This window comes from Populus nigra, chromosome 11 (assembly GCF_951802175.1).
Source record: "Populus nigra chromosome 11, ddPopNigr1.1, whole genome shotgun sequence".
Classification (NCBI taxonomy): Eukaryota; Viridiplantae; Streptophyta; class Magnoliopsida; order Malpighiales; family Salicaceae; genus Populus; species Populus nigra.
In genome coordinates, this window is record NC_084862.1 from 3,985,927 (window position 1) to 4,002,098 (window position 16,172).

General features: G+C 36.5%; 4 protein-coding genes across 19 annotated transcripts; 3 read left to right on the forward strand and 1 right to left on the reverse strand.

Moving 5' to 3' along the window:
• The first annotated feature begins 3,575 nt into the window (after nucleotides 1-3,575).
• Nucleotides 3,576-7,589, forward strand: LOC133668573 (putative pentatricopeptide repeat-containing protein At1g53330). 13 transcript variants are annotated; one of them, XR_009833757.1, is made up of 4 exons: nucleotides 3,576-5,162; nucleotides 5,267-5,320; nucleotides 6,752-6,863; nucleotides 6,967-7,589. XR_009833757.1 is itself a non-coding variant. In XM_062088506.1 (3 exons), the coding sequence occupies exons 1-2, from the start codon at nucleotides 3,682-3,684 to the stop codon at nucleotides 5,271-5,273; spliced, it is 1,488 nt and encodes a 495-aa protein (XP_061944490.1). In that variant the 5' UTR covers nucleotides 3,576-3,681; the 3' UTR covers nucleotides 5,274-5,320; nucleotides 6,752-7,589. The 13 variants fall into 13 exon arrangements, 8 of the variants coding, with proteins under 8 accessions (XP_061944490.1, XP_061944495.1, XP_061944491.1 ...); XR_009833758.1 differs by having other exon boundaries at nucleotides 3,576-5,167; nucleotides 6,752-7,589; XR_009833759.1 differs by having other exon boundaries at nucleotides 3,576-5,167; nucleotides 5,274-5,320; nucleotides 6,752-7,589.
• Nucleotides 7,590-7,908: 319 nt separating this feature from the next.
• Nucleotides 7,909-10,073, forward strand: LOC133668667 (protein DETOXIFICATION 14-like). The gene is made up of 5 exons (XM_062088622.1): nucleotides 7,909-8,106; nucleotides 8,747-9,291; nucleotides 9,404-9,490; nucleotides 9,574-9,630; nucleotides 9,740-10,073. Exons 1-5 carry the CDS (start codon nucleotides 7,909-7,911, stop codon nucleotides 10,047-10,049), a joined length of 1,197 nt encoding a protein of 398 aa, XP_061944606.1. The 3' UTR covers nucleotides 10,050-10,073.
• A 15-nt stretch (nucleotides 10,074-10,088) lies between these two features.
• LOC133667932 (protein DETOXIFICATION 8-like) lies at nucleotides 10,089-10,729 on the forward strand. Its single transcript, XM_062087646.1, has 2 exons — nucleotides 10,089-10,391; nucleotides 10,627-10,729. Exons 1-2 carry the CDS (start codon nucleotides 10,141-10,143, stop codon nucleotides 10,676-10,678), a joined length of 303 nt encoding a protein of 100 aa, XP_061943630.1. The 5' UTR covers nucleotides 10,089-10,140; the 3' UTR covers nucleotides 10,679-10,729.
• A 69-nt stretch (nucleotides 10,730-10,798) lies between these two features.
• On the reverse strand, nucleotides 10,799-15,942 carry LOC133667931 (protein WVD2-like 7). 4 transcript variants are annotated; one of them, XM_062087642.1, is made up of 11 exons: nucleotides 15,801-15,942; nucleotides 15,427-15,528; nucleotides 15,067-15,229; nucleotides 13,698-14,402; nucleotides 12,659-13,030; nucleotides 12,507-12,565; nucleotides 12,338-12,433; nucleotides 12,098-12,191; nucleotides 11,644-11,739; nucleotides 11,389-11,438; nucleotides 10,799-11,144 (listed from the first exon to the last, which is right to left on the reverse strand). In XM_062087642.1, exons 3-11 carry the CDS (start codon nucleotides 15,166-15,168, stop codon nucleotides 11,099-11,101), a joined length of 1,620 nt encoding a protein of 539 aa, XP_061943626.1. In that variant the 5' UTR covers nucleotides 15,169-15,229; nucleotides 15,427-15,528; nucleotides 15,801-15,942; the 3' UTR covers nucleotides 10,799-11,098. The 4 variants fall into 4 exon arrangements, with proteins under 4 accessions (XP_061943626.1, XP_061943627.1, XP_061943629.1 ...); XM_062087643.1 differs by having other exon boundaries at nucleotides 15,427-15,523; nucleotides 15,801-15,934; XM_062087645.1 differs by lacking the exon at nucleotides 15,801-15,942 and having other exon boundaries at nucleotides 13,698-14,399; nucleotides 15,427-15,779.
• Between the last annotated feature and the right edge of the window lie 230 nt (nucleotides 15,943-16,172).

Sequence of the window (16,172 nt, forward strand, 5' to 3'; positions counted from 1 at the left end):
CAACTGTTACTGTCTAGATATTTGAACTGTTACTGTCTAGACTTTGAACTGTTACTGTCTAGACATTTGAACTGTTACTGTCTACACTTTGAACTGTTACTGTCTAGACATTTGAACCGTTACTGTCTAGACATTTGAACTGTTACTGTCTACACTTTGAACTGTTACTGTCTAGACATTTGAACTGTTACTGTCTAGACATTTGAACTGTTATTGTTTACACATTGAACTATTACTGTCCAACTGTTACTATCTAGACATTGAACTGTTACTGTCTGAACATTCATCAGATTTTTAACTATATCTAGACTTATAGAACTCTATTTCAAGCAAGATTAGTCTCGTTGGAAAGCTAATACACGAGGCTACAAGTTCTTTGAAGGAAGGAGAACCCAGTTCTGCCTTTGAGATAGTCAAAATTGCTCATCAACAAACACTACCCTACAGGGTCTATCAAGACCCAATCTCGGTTGATGACCCATAGCTGGGGTTCTACAGCTCCATATTGAGCAAGACCAATTTCCTAGTTAGCTAACATCCAAAACTACAATTACTATGAGAAACTTGATCTTAATTCTCTCATCCTTCTACTCGAATTCTCTCCAAATGTTAGGAGACGAATTTGTCCAGATTCATCAACCTTTCCATTTACACACAACATCCACAATTTAACTCTTTCTCTATCATCTCAACCCCTGGTCATATCACATATCGTTTAAGACTGTAAAAAAAAGAATATCTTTATAAGAGCCAATTTATCTTATTTATTTCAATCTTCCCTCTTAACGTCAAAATAAAACATTCTTGTCGATTTTACAAACTTTCTGAACAATATTCTTTTAAACACATTCCTTGACACAGTTCCTATAAACCATAAATAACAAACGAATAATATTCCAAACAATCTATACTGTCAAGTTATAATGCATTATTATGAGTATAACATATCCAAATATTAACTTCATCAAATGGTGAAATTTCCATAAATATGGGTTTAACCGAACTGACCTCAAACTTGCAGACCTACTGTGCGAGATATACAACTTCTATACCAAATGTTTGTTTCAGATCTCCACCATTCAGAATCTAGTCAAAATCAGGAAGAACAACATATTCAAGTTATAGCCTAATCCAACGGTGGCCGAAGGAGAAAACAGACAACAAAGAAGACTGTCCAGAAGTGTATTTCCCAAATATTTTCCTCCCTCGATATCTCTCAAACGGGGACTGATATAGAAAATCCCTACGGTGACAATGTATACGACATGGATGAGAATAACATACCCGAATATCTTGCTGATCCAACGGTGGAAGGTGGAGTTATAGCTGTCGGTTGATTTACCATCAATATATCTTCTCTCCAGCCTCTCTCTAAACTCTCTCCTACTCTTGCCAGTCCCTCCAAGAGAGAAAATAGAATGATATTTATAGTTCTAACATCTTGTTAATTGCACATTTATCCCCACCCCTTTTTATCATTTATACATAAACTCCCAACCTTCTGTTATTTGAATATTGACCTCTCTTGATCTTACGTATTCATTTTGTCCTCACAAATGTTTTTCTTTTCAATGATTTAGTACTATATTCACTTTTCATTTCATTAATTTCACTATTTTTATCTTGATTAGGTTTCTTTAATTTAATTTAACCCATTTTACTATTGGTTAAATTTCTCATCTTTTAAATACCCAGAAAAATTATAACCGAGGGTTTACAATGCAACCTATAAATTGATTAGCTAAACTAATAATTTGATTAGTTGAATCAATAATTTTAATCCCTTGACGAGAGATCATAATCCAAGGTTAGATATGGCAATTATATTTCGTTGTAAATGTTTTTATAGAAAAGAGAAAAATAGTTTATTGGATTTGTTGTTATAGAAGAGAGAGTTAAGAGCTTTTAGGGTTTCTTTAATCTTATTATTCTTGTAATGGATAACATAAAATCCAATTCAAGATATTTTTAAACAAAGGGAATATTGAAATTGAAAGAAAAACTAATTTGAATAGATGTTTTACTCTTTCTTCTACCGTAGATTTACTTCTTTTTTTTCTTCATCTTTTTGATTTTTTTTTCAATTAGATTCTTTCACTTTCAATTGACTTGAGATCTAGAATTTGTAAAAAATCCAATCCTTTTTCATCCAAGAAAAAAAAATTCATGTGGAAAAATGAAGGAATGAGAGAGAAATAAAGAAAAAAATGATTATCACAATTACACCACATCTTCGTTTTCGACACATGCTATCTTGATGAAACGGTTCTGACTCGACGATACCAACAACATCAAAGAAGATCATATCTAGAGGTTGTATGTGTCTTCACGTGCCACCTAAAATCAATCGATGTCTTCTACTCGCTAGTGCATGTCTTGCACACTCTAACCTTTTCTCTCCCCCTTCGTTAACTTAGCCCTTAAATCTATAACAACTTCTCGATTGAATTCCATTGTCATTCAATTTAGTCCTTATTAGGTTCCAATTTTCATGCAATCTTGTTCACTTTTCTCTTATTTCAATTTTGTTCCATATTGAAGCAGAAGAAAGAGCCCTTGGCATATGCCTATAATTTCCCATCAATGTTTTTTTTGTCTTCCCGGCTCCGAGCTTTATCCAGGATCCGAGTCAGTCATATTAGATTTTTTGTTTACATTAAATTATCAAGTGCAATATATATTTTGTGATACATCACGCATAACTTATCTGGGAAATGAAAAGAAGAAAGAGATCAGAAAAATGGCAAACATCAGAAAGTTAGAAGCTCGGAAACGCCGCCTGACATTCTTATAACCCATCACCGGAATCTCAAATGTGAAATGATCTAGTTTTATACCGAGTGTTGCTGCTGGGTCTGCCAAGGCGTATAGTGTATATATGCATGTCGGATTGAATATTGTCTTCTTCATCCTGAGGTTGTTTTATATGGCCATTAAAAACTGTTGAAAAGACTCGAAAACGAAGCTAGAGCCCAGCATGCTCAATATTGTCTTCACATCGTGTTGGTTTTTCTCAGGCTCATTACCTTCTCCATTCCCAGGAACCAGTTTTTCTGTATCCTTTTCTACATCTTCTATGACTCCAGCACCTCTGTTTATTAACACTATCCCTTCTCCTTTCATTATCTCCACCTCTTCGTGCCCCTCTTGGTTTTTTTTTTAATTAACGTATCCGAACCAGTAACTCAATTAATTTTATAAGTTTTAAAATTAATAACCATATAAATTTTTAATGACTATAAAAAACTTGAACTCGTGACCATTAAAAAACAAACCCAAAATCTTATCAATTAAACTACCTTTCAGGGTTCTCTCTTGGCGTTTCTTGTTCCCTTCTTACAATCACATACACTTCTTATAAATTATTATTTTTTTAAAATTATTTTTGAATTAATGTAATTCAATTCTTTATATATTTAAATAATATAATTTAATTAAATTTTATAATTTGATATTTTATTATGTATGTAAAAATTATAATAAATAATTAATTAAATTCAAATTATACATAGAATTGAATTTCATATATAATTGGACTATAATATGTTCATGATACCACAAAAGAAACATTTTTTTTCGTAAGTAACCCTACAAAAACTCTGAAATAACTTTATTACACATAATTTTAACTGGTTTTGTCAGCTCTAGCCACAAGGAGGGAGCACTGCTCCTAGCAGTTCCATGGAGATCTCAAAGCTCCCCCACAAGAATTTCAGGTACCTCTCAAACCCTTATTATAATTTGATTTTCCCTCTCCTCTCCCAACAGTCCCAGCCACAACTCTTTCCAAAACCATCATACCGATCTTCAACTTCTCTATGTTTCTGTAACTATCCTAGTTTATCCTTGTTTTCCTCAAATGGGTCACCTTCTGTCTCAAAATTCATGGGTTTTACTGGATGTAATGGTCATAATAGTCAAAGTTTGAATCTTTATTTCTTCAAGTCAAGTATTTATGGTTATCTTCGAGGTTACAAGACATCATCCTTTGATGTTTATAAGGAAATGGGAACTGGTAGGGTCAGACCAAAGGCAATGCAAAAACAAGTAGCATATATTATTGATTTGATTAAGAGGGATGAGTATGATTTGGAGTACAAGTTGGGTTCTTTGAGTGTAAAGCTATCTATTGCTTCTGTGACTCTGGTTTTTCATGTCTTGAATAGTGAAAAGGTGTCTGCTTTGCGTTTCTTTCGTTGGATTAGACATTGGCAGCCTGAATTGAGATGTAATTCTGATATTTGTAGCTTGGTTATTGATAATTGTGGGCGTTTAGATGATTATGATGCTATGAGGAGTCTTCTGAATGAGTTTAACGAGAACCGGTTATGTCTAACCAAAAAGGCATTCGAGTTCTTACATGTTATGAATGTTACAAATGAGTCCTTGGTGGAATCCACACAGAGAGTGATTGGCTTGTTGCTTGAAGTTAGAGGGTCATGTTATGGTTGGGTTTCCTCATTGATCGAAATGTTCAGTGTTTTGGGATCCTTTGACATGGTTGAGTTTGTGATGAAGAAAACTGAGAGGAAGATTTCTTATTACTATATTTTTATCAGGGAAATGTGTCGGAGATGTGATTTTAAAGGGGTGAGAGATATTCAGGATGAGATGAGGAAAGAGGGCTTTGAACTGAATGCCCGAATTTACAATTATCTAATTAGCTGTTTGCTTAAGAACGGTGAATATGCTGATGCTTGCAAGGTATTGACGGAAATGCAGGACAAGGACTGCCCTCCTGATGCATTAACCTTTGAAATTTTTATATATTACTGTTGCAATAACGGCAAGACTGAAATTGCATGTCACTATTTTGATGAGATGGTGGCAAGGGGTCTTGAACCTCGGCTTTCAACACATGCTGCCTTTATCAAGGGTTTTTTCAACTCAGAGCAATATGAGGAGGCATATAAGTACGTGGTTGATTCAGATAAGAAGTACAAGTGCACAAGCTGCATGAATTACAGCTTGCTTGCGAGGCTTCATCAGAAAAGAGGAAATCTGGTGATTGCCCAAAATATTCTTTCTGAAATGATCAAGAAAGGTCTTAGACCATATTTTAAAGTGTACATGAAGGTTTTCAACTGCCTCAATAAATCCGGCAGGGAAACGCTAGCCACAGATTTGCAAGAGCAGTTTCATCAGCTTCATTCAAAGGCTTAGTAAGGTTACCGCAAGACTTTTTTTTGGGCTTTCCAATCCTTTTGTTTTCCTTTTAAACCTTCATTTTCTTTAGCAAATTGATGTTGATAGCATATTAAATTAGCATGTAGGGGCATCTTCAGCTGAAACAGCAAGGATTTTACTCTCAGATTTGACGGTAAGAGTTTATAGAAGTTTTTACTTTCGAACTTCTCTCCAGTTTTTTCCTATTCCTTTTGCAATTATATATAATTTCGAGAAACAGGGAAAAAGAAAATTTGTCACTTGGATGCTTCATTTGCTCTTCCCCTCCAGCTCTAGTGACCAAAAGTAGTAGGAAACGTGAGAAAACAAATCATATAACAAAAACCAGTTTGGCCCTTAGCCATGAATTCTGATGGGAAACTTCTTTCAATTTTTTCCTTCAAAATATACTTGTTTGTTGATCAAACATTTCAGTGACTCATTGAATAAGTGATTAGGTTATTTAAGGTTTTAGGCTCTTAAATAACTGCCACTGGATCATTGCCTTTTTTCCCCACCCTCATATTTTGTCTGCATTTCTTTCAAAGCATCACAAATTTTTAATAGTCATTCCTGTTGTTTGTTTCAGTCATTTTGGCCAGTCATTAATTCTTATGGCCGAGTAATATTTTTTACATGCACGCTGGTTCTCATTTCACTTATAGTTCTTTTTCATTGTATGCTGATGGAATTTTGGCTAGACCCAACCCTCTTCCCAACTGATTCACTGCTTCTGAAGTATCATGGAAACTGCTTTTATCCTCCATCAAATTTTATCTTTTAGCCGACCATACTTTTGAGATTGAGGGACTTTACTAAATTAGGATAATCACTCAGGTTATAAGCAATACTGAGGTTCATAATCACTTTTAAGGTTTATTTTCTGACACACCACTGTTTCAAATCAATGATTGTTGTTGTTCTGAGTCAATCCTTTGTTCCTATGTTATTAAGTTAAACGAATATCTTGTAGGGTGAACTAAATATGGCTGATTATTGTCATTCAGATGTTTTTTTTTGTCATGCTAAGACTGCTCTCGTGCTGCTCCTAGTAGAACTGTAGAAATATGCAACAGGACTTTCTTTGTTAGTGATTTAATGTATTGCTGCTCCAAACCCAACCCATCACCTGCTAAGATGAATTGTTAACGCATATTGGCTGAGGTCAATCATATCTTTTGAGTTGTATTAGTGGTATGTATCGCCTATTGGCTGAGGTCAGTCATCACCTGTTAAGATGAAGTGTTACCTCATACTGGCTGAGGTCAGTCATACCTTTTGAGTTGTTTTAGTTTCAGCAATGGCCTGCCAAGAGTCTTTACTAGCCTCAGTACTGCTGGCTAGCGTTCTGTTAGACTGGAAGTACCGAAGTCAGAAAAGGAAAATAGAAAACAAGTAAATGCTGTGAATGTGGGAGTCAATATGATTGTGTTTTTCTTTATCTGATGACATTGAGGTGATCACTGCTTCTGTGACTCTAATTATTGCTAGCTTGTTCTATACTTAAAGTTCCAGCAATTTTAATTTGCTCTTTAGCTCCATGTCTATATTAACTTTTAGAACATGGCTATTTTCTTGCTTGCAGGATTATTTATTTGTTTCCTTGTATTTGAAACTTTGGCCGAGGAAGAGCTGAAACAACTGGAGATCTAGGAGGATGAAAGATCTGCACCTATAATTCTTGTCAATCACCACTCGTAAGTTTCTCAAATGTGCCGACCAATTCATTTGCAATCTAAGGGAATATTCATGTTCCAGAGAGGAGCACTGAGAATGTGTAATGATTTTGATGTGGCTTAGAGGCAAAGAAGAATTCAAGCCTGGAGAAACATGAACCTCACATGATTGCATAGAGGAGTGCAGTGGTAAAGTGCAGTTTGTTGGGATAAAAGATCGAAGCTTCTTCCAACATCACATCCTTGCTCGAGGCTTGCCCTCAGTTGGTTTTCTCTAGACGCAGAATGCATGTCATGGACAAGATGGATGAGCACTAGTGGATATGTATGCTTCAAGAAAGTGACAAATGAGGTGTGTTTGATGCATGTTGTGGCCAACCTTTCACCATCTCACGTCCTGGCTGATAGGGACTAGTTGAAAACACTTGTCTTTTCTATGCCTTAACAAACATAGAGATCTCTCCCACTACGGATTTTGCTATTCTATTGTGGAGCACATAAAATGAATGGCTTACTCAATGCGGAAGCCATCTCAGCATTGTGGTCATTCTGTAGCAATATTTCTTTTACGACGAGGAAAAGTTGGTCGCGGTCAGATTTCCATATTTAGGATATCGAAGGCAGATGTGATTTCCCATCTCTTCTTATTTTTCCAGGAAACCTTTGTGTACCCAAGTATCATTTTTCGGACAGGACATGTGTAAGAAATCAAATTTCTATTTTATTTCATAATAGTTACAACTCTAATCTAACTTTCATCTCCTCTTTGATTTTCGTAGTAATTTAGTTGTAAAATAGTAAAAGCAATCGCTGTTGTTTCAAGTCACAGCTGAACCATTGAACATGTAGGAATCCTCATTTTTTTATGCAAAAAAAGTGAAAATTCGAAGAGGCAGTTAGGTGAGTGGAAGAAGCACTCATTAATTACAACAATGACAACCACATCTATTTACAGATAAACAATACGCATAAAAAACTTCTACCAACCTTCATTCCAACTTTTGCATTTTTAAGAGGCAGTAGTGGAAGAGAACGCAAGAGGCATTTGTGTAAAGAGCCGAGAACAATGAGTTGTAAATGGAAGCTCTCTTTGAAAGAGCTGAAGAAGGTGAGCTATGTAGCAGCGCCAATGGTCGCAGTCACAGTTTTGCAGTACCTGATGCAGGTTGTTTCAGTGATGATGGTTGGACATCTTGATGAGCTCTCACTATCTGGGATCGCTAGTGCCTCCTCTTTCACCAGTGTTACCGGCTTCAGTCTGCTTGTAACTACTTCTTTTCCTCTCTTAATTGGAAACTGCACCTAAGTACTAGTCTCAAATCTTTTGCAAATTTTTTCAATCAGTAAAGAACTTTTTCCGTGCAGAAGGGTTGATTTTAACCCAACTGATTTCCTATTTGAGCTTTGGTCTGAACTTAAATGGACCAAGTTCAAGCTTACATGTTTCAATGTAGCAACTGTAATATTATTCTATTTTTTTATTGTTAAAAATAAAGTTGAGATTTTATATGTTTTTATTAATATATATAATCTTCATTATATATTATTATATGTAAATATCGGATTTTTTGATACATTGTTATGGTTATACGTGGAAGAAAATGAGATGAGCTTTGGAAGGTGTAATGAGTTCTACTTTTATGCCCGCACCAGGCATAATTCTGCCTCAAGGCTTTCCTCATTGGCTCAATGACAACTATACAGATATTCAAACAAACTGAAAACAACAGGATTTGACAAGGTTTTCTTGTAGTTTATATGTTTTGAATCAGTTGAGAAGTCAAAACTGAACAAAATGTGATGTAATTCAGTTCAAATGATAATATAGGTTTCAGTGAGTTCTAAGTAAATTAAGGATAAACTTTTCAAGCTACACTTAACATGGTGCTATGACTGTCAAACAGTTCGGATTAGCTAGTGCCTTGGAAACTCTATGCGGGCAAGCTTACGGAGCAGAGCAATATCAAAAGCTTGGGACTTACACTTTCTGTGCCATCATTTCCTTGATTTTGGTCTGTCTCCCTATATCCTTTCTATGGATGTTCACAGACAAGCTTCTTATCCTTATAGGCCAAGACCCTTCAATCTCCCATGTCGCTCGCAAATGCTCTATTTGCCTCATTCCTAACTTGTTTTCATATGCTATACTTCAAGCGCTGATTCGCTACTTCCAAACTCAGAGTTTGATCCTTCCAATGCTGTTTAGTTCATTTGCCTCTCTGTGTTTCCACATACCTCTTTGTTGGGCTCTAGTGTTTAAAGCAGAAATGGGAATCATAGGAGCAGCATTAGCCATCAGCTTATCATATTGGTTGAATGTTATCTTGCTTGGGTTATACATGAAGTATTCTTCCGAATGCGAAAAAACTCGTTCTGTGTTCTCAAAGGATGTCTTCTTTGGCATAAGGGAGTTCTTTCGCTTTGCTGTTCCTTCTGCAGTAATGACTTGGTAATTTCTCTCCCAAATCTTCCAACAAAAGACATGGTTTTTTCCTCATCCTGTTGTTATTTCCATGCCAATCGAGTCCCTAATATCATCTTTGGTATGCCAATTTCTTCAGTCTTGAATGGTGGTCTTATGAGGTACTTATTTTACTATCTGGGCTGTTACCAAATCCTAAAGAGGAGACCTCTGTGCTTTCTATATGGTATGGTTCCTACCAAAAAATTATTCAGTTATGCAAAAGGTTTTAAATGGTACATTTTTAATTTCTCCAAGTATTGCTTGCAGCTTCACAATCACCTATCTGCATTACTTCATTCCTTACGGGTTTGGGGCCACAGCAAGGTGTTGTAAAAAAATTGTTCAAACTCTATTGCATATAGATCATGTAACTCAGTTTTTTTTCCCTATACTCGTCACTCTTCCTGAAGAAAAATGTTCAATCTTTTTGTAGCACCCGGGTTTCGAATGAGTTAGGAGCCGGGAATCCTCAGGCAGCTAAGACGGCTGTCTGGGCCATAATGGTTATTGCAATCACCGAGGCGATTATTATAACCACAACTCTCTTCTTTTGTCGCCACATTATGGGATATGCATTCAGCAGTGAGAAGGAAATTGTAAATTATGTTGCAGATATGGCTCCTTTCATTTGTCTGTCAGTTATCATGGACTGCTTACAATCAGTACTTTCAGGCAAGCGTCGTAGCTTTTTCTCATTTATCGATTTATTAGAGCAAGAAATTTCTTTTATCACTCTAATCTAAACTTTACAATAGTCAGCAACAGCTTTCTTCAAATATAGAAGAAAAGAACAGAAAGCTGCCTGCAATAGTCGATAATAGTTTTTCTTCCTTGATGTTGCTTCGAGATAAGATCAGAGTGTTGCTTTTCTGCTCTGCATCAGGGGTTGCTAGAGGAAGCGGGTGGCAGAAGTTTGGAGCCTACGTGAATCTTGGGGCGTATTATTTGGTTGGGACACCGGTAGCAGCTGTGTTGGCTTTTGTTTTACACTTAAGGGCGAAGGGCCTTTTGATTGGATTGACAACAGGATCATGTGTACAAGCTTCTCTGCTTGCTCTCAGGACAATTTTCACCAATTGGCAAGAGTATGGTTTTAATCCTAACAACTTTCTTCTTCAATTCGATTTATTGCTACGCTGAATTAGAATGTCCAGCATGTGAAAACTCATTGCTACAGTTCATAGTTCTGGACTTAACCAGAGAACTGTTATTCCTTTCTGAATTCCGTGTCATTTCTTCTTTTCATTTGTCAAACATCTCTATGCATGGCAGCCAAAACCTGCTCTAACTTCTGGCTTGAACTTCCCTTGGATCTTGCAGGCATCCAAATCAAGAGAGAGGATATTTGAGGGAAACTCACACAGTGGATTAGTCAATCGAGAAAAAAATCATCACCAAGTCATTCAACTAGATTTTGTTATTTACAAAGCTACTAAATTTTATTTGAGAGATCGCCAACACTTTTGAGCTATTATCTGTTCTTCATGATAGCTGCATAAAAAGAATTCATTCATGTGTAGAAGCACAATTTATATCGTGAAACTAATTCAACTTACATATATAAGCCTTTGAGAATGGAAAATTTCTTATTTACAGATCTGCTGTTTACTCGTCATGCAGTTATTCAACTTCCTGTATCAAGATTTCCTATCTAATAGCCTTCTGCCTAGCCATGTTGATTCAGTAAGCTGTGAACATCCTGTAATCTGCAGTTCAGCACATTCCCCCAAGACTTACGATTCAGTAAGCTGTGAACATCACATGACCTCAACTCCCTCCACCTGTTGAACTCTCAACGCCAAATTGGCATCCTCTGTCTGCGTGATGGCATCCTCTGTCTGCATGATGGCATTGTATTAGTCTAAGTCACAGAACAAAAACAATTTTCAGGACATAATAATCCATGCATGCCTGCATCAATGTGTCTGTGGAGATTGTGAAGAAACAAATTTAACATTTATCAATGTTTAATCAAATCTAGAAAAATCTCCGACTCCAGGTAGTCAATTTAAGAACAGGAAATCACCAAAGTTTCGGATTTAATAGACTAAGAAATAGAAAAGCAAAGTAGATGTTTCAAACCTTGAATCCCTTGGATTGCACGTCAGTTCGACAGACTGGGATGTAGCAATCTGAAATTATCAAAATTTAACATGCATCAATATTTCTGTTCACAATTGATGAAAGAAGGGTAAGATCTCATTAGAAATTAATTGAAGTGATCACACGGACACGTTGTAGCAAAAAAAGGGGGAAAAACTGATCTCAAACGTCCAAGTTCCAGGTGAAAAATTGAGAACTATAGGCAAATAAATGAGAAATGGGATAAAATCTGACCTTATTCATGGGCTTTAGATTAGAGGCCCTCTGAATACTAGTCCCCTTAGATAAGCCAGGTTTCGGTTCAAGTCCAGCAACGATTTCATCGATTCCCTGCAGATATCGGAAAATGTATGCGTCAAGTGGAAGTAAAACTTACACTAAATGGACGCAACAAAATGATGTTCATTAGCTGAAACAGACAAAAATATCAGATACCAGACAAACTTGAAAACCAGATACATGACAATCCAGAAGTGTCAGAAGAAATTATCATGCGAACATGGATCATGCAGATTCAACAAGAAAATAACAATTCAAATTGATAGAAAACAGAATAATCGTAAAATGATGCTAGCTGGTAGCTTAGAGGATGAGCCAGTCTAGCAATAAGCAAGGGTTCAGAATCAAAATGACTAGACTATAAGCTATGCATAGTTTCAGACTATATTAGGCACACAACTAGGTTTACCTTTTTCTGCCTCCGTCCTTCGACAGAACTGATGGGTCCACACTTAAGTCCAGTGTTCTGATTTGATTCATTCCGGTCAGAAAGATTTTTTAACCTGATATTTGTTGGAAAAATTGAATTCAGTTTCTAATATCTTGTTAGCAGAAGCTGAGAAGCAATTGGCAATAGCCATCTGCTATTCGCTCGGAATTGGAAACGCTATAAAGTTTGAGGAAGGGAGGTGCAATTATGATGCATTACATGACTTTTGGTCTCTGGTTTTCAGATTCTCTACTCTTTGGAAGACTATGGTGGTCACTCAACCCCAAAGACCTCTGACCAAATCCATCACAGCTCCTGAAAAATTATCCAAGTTAAAAACCTGATTGAGGGGTGGGGATGGGAAGAGATATCTTATGTAAAATCGAACCTGTTATCTACACTGATTTTTCTCAAACGACTAATGGTGGAGATCTCTTTTGAACTTCTCTGCATATATAAATGCAGATGAACAATCAGCGAAAATCATTAACAAGCAGACAAAACTGGGACGCCAAAGTGAACACAGACCAGACGATCTACCTGAGCAGATCGAGTGAGAACTGATGATGTTGCTGGGAGCCTGTATGCCATGCTTTTGGGAGTTGAACTTGTTTTAAGTGGACTGCCTCTTATATTAGAAGAAAGGGACACCATCTTGTCCTTTGTTAATGAAGCACGAAGAACAGTTGTACTGGATTGCACTTCGCTAAGTTGTCTATGTGATCGAACCCGGTCAGATTTTACGTTGGTTGCAATCTTAGAGGTAATTCTTTTGCCTGAAACAAGACTAACATCTGCCTTGCTCTTAATTTCCCTACAAACAGATGGATTTGGCTTCTGAGATCGCTTAACCATGTCTTTGCTAATTCTGCGGTCCAACTTTGTTCTGTTTGCAGCAGAAGAGACAGTCCCCTGGTTGAGAACACAAATTGATAGTTAGAACATTGCCATTGGTAATTGGCAGTGCAAACACAAAGCCCTAGCACAAATTGCAGAGAACAATAACATAAGCTCAATGTGTCCGGAGACCATTTCAGTATCATGGCAGGCTATGTTGATAGTGCAACAATCACAACTACTTGGAACGCAACATACTTACTCAAGCTTATTCAAGAAAATAAAAGCAAGGGGCTAATCAGACAGGCGAGGGGGACTTTTATTTTGTCCACAATTGCATGTAGTCACTCTCAGCCTCACTCATGGGTTGAAGGGCCCCCAATCCACCGTGATTGGGTAGCGAAATAGAGAAATGAGAAAATATAACCAACAGTATCGTTCCTTGTATCACGTTGTTTGTTCTCCTAATCTTCCAATCTCCAAATGATTCAAAGCATATGATCAACAGATCTTCCATAAACCAGGAACTAGCAACTGTGCATGTAGACAAAAAGCTCTTTTGGTATTTGCATACAAGATAGAGATACCTTCGGCCAGCGTAGATCAAAAGCTCATCTCTCAAAAAGGAAATAAATGGGCATGATATGCAGATTTAAGAAGAAGATTATTAACACCTGCATGAATTATCAGTTCTGGAAGTGGTAAAGGAGAGTTGACATGAAATGAAGCGTTAATTGTTTACCTTTGCCCTCATACTAGATGCCTGCTTCTTCAGTTGGCTTCCATTATGCTTGACTTCATTGCTGACTGGGCTCTCTTTCTGGGTAGTTTTGGAACTATCTTTGACTGATGGACTACATGACGAGGAACCACCTTCCATAGAATGTTTTGTTATTCTGGCAGATAAGCACAACCCCTTTTCATCTTCTTTGCTAGCCCTGCCACTGTTCCCATCAAAGTGATTTTCTTCTTCTGCTCCATCATTAATGCCTCTCGTAGATGGGTTAATAGTATGGGTGGCATGACTATCTAACACCTGAATTTTATAGCCATTGCTGTGCTTGTTTTCCTCTCTTGATCTGTGAACATCAACAACATTTTCTTCCGGACTACTATTGCTAGGTTTAATTTCCTCTTTCGACGCTTCAACACCAACACCAACACCATTTTCTTCTTGTGCAGTAATCTCCTGCCCATTTTGAGTGGGGTCAGTTTGAGTAGTTTCTTGCTCTGTTTGCAAACCTTTCATAGCTCTAATTTTTTTATAGTATTCCTCAAAATATGCCTTCTTCTGAGCAACTAATCCTGGTGCCTTGAATTTCTCCAACTCCTCCTGACATCTGTTGTGGGAGAAAACAGAATATTTTTCCCATGCAAGTGTGTCTGCAGTGTATCTTCCAAAAGTTATTGAACCGCAATCCATGATTTGGGAGACTGACGCATCCTGCTTTGGATTTTAAAGATAAATTATAGATTAAAAAAAAAACATTGAACAGTGATGGTCAAATTAACAGAACAACTTCTAACTTTCAATATTATCTGCAGTTCTACATCTCATTCAGTAACTCAACTCTTCATTTTCAAGAATCACAGCAATTCAGGTATGAAGTTTGCAAGTACTCTAGTTGAATCAGCTTAAATTTATGGTTTCATTGGTAAATGCCCAGGGTCGTGATGCAGCAAGTTTCGTGCTAATTACCCTCTTGATTAAACTACTTGTCACTAAAAACAATTGGTTTTGTTCTTATAATTCAAATTCCTCAGGATTCAAATAGTATTCTGAAAATCAATTAAACAATCAACTAAAATTACACAAATTGCGCTGTGTTCCATGAAGAAAGTTAATCTTCTCTAACTTTTTTTTTTGAAGTACTTTAGTTTTCTTTAAATCTTTTTTGAGAACATGCACAATTTGTTTGCAAGGAAAATCGACAGAAAACAACGTGGGGCTGCAAAAGTAAAGATAACTGATCCTAACAGAGGCTTTTATTTAATTAATAATTAAGTTTAACATTAAAAGAACCCTAATGGGACATGAAAAACAACTGTTTGCAGATAGATAGAAACAAAGTAAAATGAAAAAAGGTAGGCAAAACATTGGAATATTATACCTGGGATTCTTCTCTATCTGGTGATAGTTCTAGGCATGACCGATTGTCTCCATAGGTTTGATGAAGATGGTCTGTTTCAGTGGCCATTTCCACTCCCTCCATCCCTCCCTTTCTCTCTGGACTTAAGTGCTAATGTACAAATCTCCTCATACATGAAAAATAACTGCAAAAATGTATCAGAATTGGATTTAATACCGAAAATAAACTAAGCTGCCTTTAACTAAGATTAGAAAAACCCAGGTAACCCCGACTCATTACGCATCATAAGAATCCAAGAAATATCCAAAATAGGAAGTAAATCTTGAAAAAAAAACAATCATAGCTTCTTGAATCCAATAATTATACAAAGAACATGTATACCTGACTGTGTTGGCAACAAGACTTGATGTTGCTGGTTGCGATGACGCGTATGATGATGTTCAGTCTGATCACTCTCCATCTCCACAACTCAGATTCTCTTCACTTATAAAGACAACAGCAACAACATTAATGAAAGAAACATCAGAAATCAAAATCCAAAGTCCCCTCCCTTTTGTCTAAAACATAAACGAAGACCAGATAAGGCAATGCATTTAAGGCTCGAAACTCAGCACATGTTAATGATCACAACGAAGACTCAATGACCTATAACTAACGTTCTTGCTCAAGAAAAATAAATGGAGGAAAGATTAGCCAGAAAATAAGGAATCTCCGTGTGCATTTATTCATTTTATTAGCATCGGTTGGTACTATACCTTGCTTGTTACGGCTACAAGAGGGAACGTGGAGGGCCTCCCTGTTGTTTGTAGTCCTTAATTATTCGGTTACAACTGACACTTTAACTTGTTTCTGTTATTTCTATTGACTTCTTCTATTTGTTCTTGCTGTGTTTTAAAAAAAACTAGCTAATTATAGGAAAAACAGGGATAAACATGTTTCCCTTGTAATTCATTTTTATCCCTTAGGTTTGAGGTAATCAATTTGCTTTTTTATAAAGGCAAGATCTTCAGTAATCATTGCCATTGTTACAAGTTAGGTCCAAAGATGTTTAATTTATAAACATACATAGTAGGATATTCTAAATGTTATTTCATAATACAATGCAAGTAGTTTTATAAAAATGATTT